Genomic DNA, 9695 nt, shown 5'->3' with positions numbered 1-9695 from the left:
TACACTGGCCGAGCCGGAGCGGTTTCGCGTGCTCGTACAAGAGCCGTACTGCGTATGCGCGAGGAGCAGTGATGTCACACAGCTGGCGCACCGGAACGCTGGAACACTCTAATCATCCTGTCGCGTGTACAGCGTCGACTGATCGAGTGTGTCCACTGCTGCCACTGCATGTACGCGCAAACTGCGCCACGGGCGATAGCATCCCTCTCCGTCGGGCAAGGTCTGTGACATCACGGAGGGAGTGCGCAGGCCTCAGACGCTGCCATATACGGCAGCGCGTTACTACACTGACCACCGAGCCGTCTTTGTGGAAAAATGGCGTTGAGCAAATAAATATACATGTCATACATATACATAAATATACATATACAAAAATAAATATACATGTCACATAACGCGTACACCATGTGCGTGCCATTGAAGCAGCAGTAAGCATGATAATCAAGCTAATCCTAGATAACAAGGAGAGCTAAGAATAATCAGTTGAACCTTAGCGCACGCTACGTATATACTGGCATAGCCTAACTAAGCCACTGCAATTTTTTATGGGTGCCATGCTACTGCGGACTACATTTAAATGAAACGACCGATTGATTAGTCCGAACATAGCTTACGTAGTCTCTGTTCTTCCAGCAGTGGCACGCTATTGCCGCGGTTAGGTATCGCAAACTCTTCAGTTCGCAGGCGTGTCACTGGAACAATAACAATATGGACAGAATTTCGGTTCAGCAGGAAGTAATGTATACTATAGATTACGCTGCCGTTTCCCCCCATTAAAGTTATACGTGTACGGGGCAGGGCTGGCGATATCGTTCTTTTGCCAATTACGCTTGAAAGTAGAAACCAGAGAACACATTTTTTAAATATTTCCCATTGTAAATTACTGAGACAAATACTTCTTGAAATTCCGCTCGCTAATATTGGGCTATGGTTGATGCCTGAAATAAGTTTTGGCTTTCGTTTTTTCGGAACTGGGCATGGTACTTGGTGTTAGCCACAGTAGCGCCTCCTGGCCACGGGGACGTCAGTGATGGCGTTTAATAATATCTGTGGTTTAACGTCCCAAAACCACGATATAATTATGAGAGACGCCAAAGTGGAGGGCTCCGGAAACTTCGACCACCTGGGTTTCTTTAACGTGCACCTAAGTCTAAGTACACGGGCCTCAAACATTTTCGCCTCCACCGAAAATGCAGCCGCCGAGGCCGGGATTCGATCCCGCGACCTTCGGATCAGCAGTCGAGCGCCATAACCACTAGACTACCGTGGCGGGGCGTGATGGCGTTTGCGAATTTATCCAAACAACAAACGCACACGATTCTGATTGCTACCTTTATAAATATTGTTAATATAAAATATTTTATGCTATATCATAGTATCACTATTATAAGTCGTTCTAAGTTAATTGTTAGTGCCAAAATGTACAACGGCTAAATATTTACAGTTCGCGCTTAAAGGGGTCCTCTAACACTTTTCCAGTTCTCACTGTTTTACATTTTTTGCTTGCGGGTTGCGCAGACTTAAGGCTGAAGAGATTAGTGCAGCAAGAACGGCAGCGATAGGGGTGCACAGTTCGAAGTTATCAGCCGAGAAAACTCAAAATACAATAAACTGGAGGCCTACACTCAACTTGATTTTCGCGGGGCCACCGGACCATGTTTCACTCGCCCTATGACGTTTGATGGCGCCCCAATGAAATTAACTGAAAGATCCTACGTACGGGAAGCTTGCATACCATTTTGCCCGTTATTTCCAACGTATTGAGGACGCCGTTGCGATAGTAACAAACAATATGCGGCTTGCATAGTGAACCGCACGTGCGAAACGAGGCAGGTCGCGAATGCCTCTATCATGCTTTGTAGTTTTAGTGATTTTTCTCGCTGCGACGGCGTCTATACTGGCGGATATAGTGAACTAGAATGTGTATCCTAGTGGTGCGAACGTAGTAGCTTGGCCACGGCCGTGGCTTGGCAATGCAGCGGCTGAAACCGAACGCGTCTCCTCGCCGCAAGGATCGCGGCTGCACTTTTTTCTAGCGCTCCGATGCGTTCGCCTATAGTGGACTCACTATGCGTTGCTCTTTTTGTTACCACCCCGCAGTTATTATGTTTTTTTTTGACAAGCGTCCAGTGCTGATAACACTGCTCAGCGGCGCCGTTGAAGAACGGTGAGATACCGTGAGCTGATGTATCACTGACGTCTCAAATATGGTAGCTCCTGAAACAGCTGAGTAAGATATTCCTTGGAAGTTATAGTCGAAGCGAACGGCATACACGTTCTCTGTTACACGCGTTAGACAGTTCTATTTGGGCATCCGCAGCAGCTCTGCGGACGCAGCCTGCCAGCCATTCCCAATGACAGGCTGCGTCCACATATATGTACATCGCTACAACGACGCGGAACGCGGAGAAATGTACACAAGAAACGCGCGCAAGCGCCTACAGCAGAAGGGGCGGTGCGACTAGAAAAAGTTGCACTGGCGCCACCTGGATTTTTCTTCGCCAAGAGGAACGCCTGCACCCTCACGTTCGCGCCACTAGGAAGTTGGTTCTAGTTCACTATACTGGCGGACAACTTTTCTTGGCAATGAAGCGAAGGCTGCAGAGCCGCAATGCACGTATACTACCGCTAATGAATGTAGTCCCACAATTGCGTCCGTATTTTCAAAAAAATACTCCTTCATTTTCCACATGTAGCTTTTTGAGACGGAACGCAGCGCACACAAGCGAGATATTTGTATTTCTTTTACTTTTTACGTTGTGACTTAGCGTTTTTGCGTGCTTCAAAAGTCGCGCCTTTTATCCGTACCTTAGACGCTAAGCAGCGTTTGCGTCGAAATGCAACGCTAGCCACCACTTTCCACGGCGTTACGAGACGCGCGCCGAACCGGACTACTTCGCGTTGCAGTACATGTGCAGACGCTCCGCCCCCGTAGCTTTCCCTTCATTGCCACAGAAAGTTGTCCCCGAGTATAGTACACTATAGCAGCAGCGTATGTGGCATTAGAGCGTCTAGTGGCATTTCAGTAGCCACAGTTTGCAAGCGTTGCGCGAATTAGAGCTCGCGAAAGGACTCCAGTTGGAAACCGTGCAGCCTGCGGCTAGCTCGTTGTTGCAGGAGGGCTTCGGAGTCCCCACGTCAGCAGTGTCATCGCAACAATGGATACGCGTCCATTAGAACTAGTCAACCGCGGGAACTATTGCTTCGCGAATGCGACTCTGCAAGCAATTTTTCGCATTCCCACGTTACTGGACGAGCTCGACCGATGCTGTGACAACGAAGAGATCAAGGCGACTCAAGAGGAGCGGAAATTCGCCACAGGTTTCTCGAATCTTCAACGGGCCTGCCTTCATTCGAACAAGTTTTGCAACAACGAGCAGGAGTCATTCTTGGACGTGTGCCGCGAATATTTGCCATATCTCTTCGCGAAACAGCAGGAGCAGGAGCAGCAAGATGCGGCGGAGCTGGCACTTTCGCTTCTGAGTCTCCTCAGCGACATCATGAACAGAAACCGTTTCGCTGACGGCTCGCTAGGTATCGACGAGCCGCCGTTCTATTCCACCACTTCTATAGCCACAGTGGACGGTGAAACTGCCCAATATATCAGGTCATGTGCGCATCGAAAATGGCAACTCTATGAAGACCTGCACAGATCGCCGGTAGAGTCCGTCATCACAGGTCAGCTGGTTATTGTCGGCCAGTGCTCCATATGCCTCAGAGTCAAGGTGCAGAATGAGACATTCAGCATACTACCGGTACCATGTGACTCGAAGCAGACCAACAAGTCCGTACTGAGCCTGGAAGACATGATCGATACTCTCCGGACAACCAATGGCATGACAGGTGAGGACGACGGCATTGCTTATGGCACCGTGTGCAACATCGTCGGGCATCGGCAGTGGCGTCGACGAGAAGTGCTCGGTCACTTGAACAAAGCGTTGGTCATTCAGATAATGCGATTTGCATTTGATACTTCATCCAAAGATAGCGTCAAGGTGACGACGCCAGTCTCGATACCAAACAACCTGACCATAGCTTCAACAGAAGAGTCCGCTCCGCTGAAGTACAGACTGTTTGCTGCAGTTCTGCATCTGGGAGGGCGCTCAACGAGCAGCGGGCATTACATTGCATATGCCGTGGACAATAGGTGCGGTGGTTGGTGGTGCTTTAACGACGATGCCGCGGTGAACGCCGTCGTCGACATCGACGCCGAAATGAAGAAACCGTCCTTTCTTCAGAACGCCTACATGCTGTTCTATGAAAGGTGCTAGGTGCTCATGTGATCCCAAAACGAACCAGAAATTGTAAGAACTCACAATTTTCGCAGCGGACGCAAGTTTGGCTACAGCATCGGCGTGGCATGAAAAGCGAGGAGACGATCGCGTCCCGCGTCAACGCAGGTGCCGCGTGCACGCGTTCAACTACAGTTCGAGAGAATAAACTCAGTTTTGAGACACTGGCTGTCCTGTCGGCGTTGCTCTTTCGGGAGACCGAGACCTCACGACATCCATGCCTCATGCTCTGCGTGGTGGCTCGTCACCACAGTTTACCGCAATTTATGTCGTTTTTTTTTCTGAAGAGCCAAATCCAGAAATTGAAACTTGTTTTACTTGTTTTAATTTCATGGGAACGTAAAGCGTGCATAAGTGTTTGTCACGTTTAAAGCGTTTATATTCAAAATGGGGCATTTTGTGATTGTAACGTGGATTTAAACTTTCCAATAAGAGTCAAATCCTGCACCTGTTTGCATCAAACTGAACCGGATTAAACCAGCACTGCGTCAAAAATCGTGACCAAAACAACCTACATGGCCGCATCCAATCTGTTTCATTTGCGACCTAGTTACTTTGCGATCTTGTTGTCACCCCCTAATTGCGTGTTCTTGGGCGAATTAGTACGTACTGAAGGAGATAACAGTGTAGGGAAAAATGGAATGAAAGAGTGAAAGGCTGATTTTCCTTCCTCTTTATGCCTCAGTTAAATTTGGGTCGATGGAGGTGATCCCAATGGTTCGGATAATCGTGGCGACACGTTGAAGGACTGGACAGGCCCGGTTGTTCAGATCCTGGCAAACTTGAGTTTATTTACACACTTTTAAACTTTATGACAAAACGAAGGCCGGGGCGGCCACTGAACAGCTCTCGCGACAACAACTGGGCTGGGCCCGCACCAAGCGTTCAAGCCCTTCAGAGAAAATCTCTAAGTCCTTCGTCCCTGGATCAGAGTCGGCGCCAAGCACGACCTCTGTCCCCTCCGCAATCGCTCCGTCGAGCACCAAGCTCCCCCCTTCCTCTCCTATTTCTTCCTTTAAATCCACCCTGTCTCGTCTGAGACCGCCTTACGGGACCAACCCTTTTTGATACTCCACCAATGAAGCAGAGAACTTTGTTTCTCTCAGAGACGTGTCTCCGCCTCCACGTTCCCACGCTTTGCTGCCCTCACTATGCGGCAAGCCAACTAAAATGCCATCAATCACATACACAGTCAACGTACACTGAAATGAACCACACCAACGTGCCCCGTTTACTATGCCGTCTCGAACCTTGTCTGCGACAGGATGCCGCCGCCTGTCGGTGCTCCTTCAGTGAGGACCGTCGCGACGGCGACACATTGTTTACGTTGTCAGTCTCCGTGAGCTCGCTTCCGCCGTACGGGTGACTCCGCCGCGAAAGGAGCGGTCGACAAAAGGTCGCGGGGTTCGGCTACAAAGGCGCGGGTAGAGGCGAACGGCCTAATGGCCCTTCCGAGCGCCCCCTTTCCGTCACGCGCCGTCCGCGATTAGTCACCGTTGATCCGTACTGGGGAAATCGTCCCCCGAACATAACTGCCTCTTAGGGCTTCTTTTCGAGATTGGCGTTACAGTATCGTTTCCTTTTGCTCCAAGACGGCATATTTGAACAGGAAGACTATGGAAATGATATAAGCAACGATCTGTGAAAACGCATAGCTTTAATGCTTTCACATGAAATACATTACAACGACTAAACGGCAGGAAGTGGAAGATGGAAGCTGCGATGAAAAAATTTTCATTACAACGACTAATACGATGTGGGTACACACACAGTTTTCCATCTTCTGTCGGGCGAGAGTGTTCTTATCACTGGCGCTCATGTTTAGAAGCATCGACGCGGCGCGCAGGCGCGGAAGCGGCGCCGCACCGTCCCCCCACCCAGAGAGAAGCCCTAGGTTGAAGAGGATTGGGGACCCGCACTAGGCGTCCAAAGCGCGTGATGTAGGGCGCGGGCCGGGGCAAGGGTGAACTACGGGAGGCGCGCAGGAGTGTGTAGTTTCCTCGGAGAGGATGTATGATGGCTTCAGTCGGTCGATGGAGACGCGAACGTCATTCCCGCTGATTTGAATGGTGGATGTTTTGTCGTCCCGACGGATGAGCTTATATGATCCGGAGTAAAGCGGTTGGAAAGGTGCACGTACAGTTACAGTGTACAAGTATCGTGTCGTCGCGGAGAAAGGCATGCGAGCATGTTGCCAAGTCCTTAAACACGAACGGGGTCGGCTTGGTGTGACGTGCCGCTGGCGATGGGCACAGTGCGCCTATTGTGCGACGGAGCCGGGCGACAGAGTCTGTAGGGTCCGAGCTGGTGACGTCGGGAGTTGAAGCGGAGAGAAGTCTTCCAGGTAGGCGAAGCGGCTCCCCGTAGACAAGTTCAGCTGGCGTGGCCTGAATGTCTAATTTGAAAGAGCCGCGCAGACCAAGAGCGACGGCCTGGAGAGCCTCGAGCCATGTTGAGTTAGGGCGGCACATGATGGCTGCCTTGAGCTGTCGGTGAAACCGCTTAATCATCTCGTAGGCGCAAGGGTGGTAGCTGGTGTTCCGTGAACGCTCGAACCTGGTGGAAAGCCTGAGGAGCCTGAAGAGTTGAGATTCGAATTGCCGTCCTTGATCGGTTGTGACGCGACGAGGAGTGCCGAAGCGGGAAATCTAGCCGGAGAAGAAGGCCGAGGTGACTTATTCTGCGGTTATCCTTTCGAGCGGCCACACATCGGGCCATCGAGTGTAACGATCAATGGCGGTGAGGCAATAGCGGTATGGTCCGGCTGGCGGAAGGGGCCAGTGATGTCGATGTGAACGTGTGGAAACCGTTCCAATGGCAGGGGAACTGCCCCGAGCGGCGAAGTGACGTGCCGGGTGATTTTGGCGCGCTGATATTGAATGCACGTGTGTGCCCAGGTGCGGCAGTCCCGTTGCATTGAGGGCCAAACATAGCGGTGATTCACAAGGCTTGCAGAAGCGCGGATACCCGGACGCTGAGGTTGTGTAACTGGTTGAAAAGGCTGCGGCGACGCAGAGAAGGGACATATGGTCTCACTCGTCGGGTGGATCTGTCGCAGTAGAGAGTGTCCGTCGACCCAGGGACGGCAGCTTGTTGAAGTTGAAGAGAAGAGCCATTCTCGATGAGCTGCTGGAGTTCGGCGTTCGTTTCCTGAGCGTCAGCGAGGACTCAACAGCAGAGACGCAGGAGAGGGCGTCGGCGACCACATTAACCTTTCCTCTTATTTGTTGGATGTCTTTGGTAAATTGGGCGATAAAGGCCAGTTGGTTCTGCTGGACCGGTGGAAGCTTTGCGCGGCATTGGCAGAAGGCGTAAGTGATAGGTTTGTGTTATCCCACGGTCCTCAAGTGCCGCAATTGCCTCGGGTCCCATGACGCTTCGTCAAATGAATGCCCCAAGAAACAGAAGGAAAACGAAATCCTTAAGCAGATGGTGCGAGACCGCTCGTCTCGTCGGGAAGCTGTTGCTGTCGTCACAAAGCGACGCTCCCGACGCCGTAGAGGTTCAAGGAACTCTGTGAAGCGCAGTTCACAGGTGACACCTCATCCTCTGCTTCGTAGGCTAGACACGCCCGAGTCGACTTCTGAGGACAAGACCGCACCAGAGCACATGGACACTGAAGCATGGCCGCCATTGCCAAAGCTGCATTCAGAGTCACAGCCAGAACCACAGCCACAGCCAAAGCCACAGCACCATGCACAGCGACTCCAATGGTCGCAGCAGACACAGACTGAGTCAACGACAGCGCTGGTTCCCCACGACTTGCCCGAGAAAGACAAGGACATTGCTGCGATGCTTCGCTCTCTTCTGAACACCATATTCATGCTTTTGAATAAGCTGAACACTCCGACTGCCCGAGCTGCCCTGCAACTGCTGGAGGTTCTCGATCCAGTGTTTTCAGCGCTGCAGTAATCACAACGGCTCGCCCACGGCCCTCTCAAAGGCCGCGATTCCCCAATGGAATATCAGAGCGCTGATGTAATGTAGGTCAGAGAAGCTCCAGCCTCAGTGACTGATTGTACCCCTTTGCACGTGCAGTGCTCTCCTTCTCTTTCTCTTCCTCTTTCCATTCCCCATTCCCTTGTCCCCAGTGCAGGGTAGCAAACCGGACGTTCTTCTGGTTAACCTCCCTGCCTTTCCTCTTCTCTTTCTCTCTCTCTGATAGGTTTGTGGTCGGTGTAGATGGTGCAGTGCAGCGCCTCGAGGATGTGGCGAAAGTGTTGGACCGCATCGATGGCAAGAAGCTCTCTGTAGTAGGCTGGCCAGGTCGTCTCCGCAAGGGCCGAAGTTGCATCGGCGGTGCTGCCAGAAGATGAGGGCGTCTTTGGGCTAGAGAGTTTCTTCCGCATCTACGAAGACCGGAGAGCAGAGTAAACGCAGGGTTATGTACCACATTCCGCTTACTTGCGGCAAATCGTACGGGGGACAAAGCGGCAGGTGTATTAACGTTCGTTTAAAGGAACATAATCAGTCCTTGAAAAAGGCTAACATATCCTATCTGGCATCGCAATGTAATACTTGTGGCTGCTCTCCGGTCTCCGTAGATACGGAAGTGCTTTCTAGGCACAGTAGCAAATTAACCCGTGAAGTTATCGAGGCTTTTCGCATTAAAAGAATGGGAGACGCATACGTGAGTCTTGCGTCGATTTTCTTGACAGACAAGGAGTTTGCTCATCTGCTTGGCTCATGCAATATCAAGTGACGTGTTTGAATTGTGTTTTAAGAATGCGCACGTGTTGTTGTTAAATGATTTGCTTTCCTGTCCTACTTATGTGCATGTCTGCTATGCCCCGCATTGTTTTCCTTTCTTTGTTTTTTTTTTCGAAATAAATCTTTCAATTGCGAGACAGCGCTCGTCCTGTGCACTCTGTGTTCCTTTCGTCTTCGTCTTTAGCGCTGCATCAATCATGCAAGCATTACAGCTAGCCCAATTTTTCATTCTACTGCATAACAGTGCACTTGTCAGCAGGAACGACCACACGCCTCTACGTCATCTCCATTACGTCATCAGTGATCTCCATTACTTCTATGCAAATTGGACGGAACGGGTGAAAGCACAAAGGTGGTGTTAATTTTGTCGCAAAATACTACTATATCATTCATTCGCGGCCATTCAGACTTCTTTTGCGTAGCTAGTTGAAGTGCAAATGAAATGTTCCAATAAGTAGGAGCCAAGTACAGATTTTGCTCCTCAATACCGACGGGATAGTCAGCTATATAGGTCTGAGCTGCAATAGAGGTTTCATGTATTTGGTGACATGAGAAGACTGACAAAAAATTGTTGGAGCAGGCCGGACCATATTGTCAGGACCAAACAGCTGCCTTTTATTGCGATAGCAATTATATGGACAGTCTCGGCTGGATTTTGCCGTCGCCGTCGCCGCCGTCATGCACCGTATATGT

General features: G+C 50.7%; 1 protein-coding gene across 1 annotated transcript; it reads left to right on the top strand.

Annotated features, from left to right (window-relative positions):
- The first annotated feature begins 3158 nt into the window (after positions 1-3158).
- Positions 3159-8608, top strand: LOC119397511 (ubiquitin carboxyl-terminal hydrolase 8). The gene is made up of 2 exons (XM_037664937.1): positions 3159-4264; positions 8458-8608. Exons 1-2 carry the CDS (start codon positions 3159-3161, stop codon positions 8606-8608), a joined length of 1257 nt encoding a protein of 418 aa, XP_037520865.1.
- Positions 8609-9695: the final 1087 nt, after the last annotated feature.

The sequence above is a fragment of the Rhipicephalus sanguineus genome, chromosome 6 (assembly GCF_013339695.2).
Source record: "Rhipicephalus sanguineus isolate Rsan-2018 chromosome 6, BIME_Rsan_1.4, whole genome shotgun sequence".
Lineage (NCBI taxonomy): Eukaryota > Metazoa > Arthropoda > Arachnida > Ixodida > Ixodidae > Rhipicephalus > Rhipicephalus sanguineus.
Note: the sequence above shows the minus strand (reverse complement) of the source record. Positions and strands in the feature narration are given on the sequence as shown.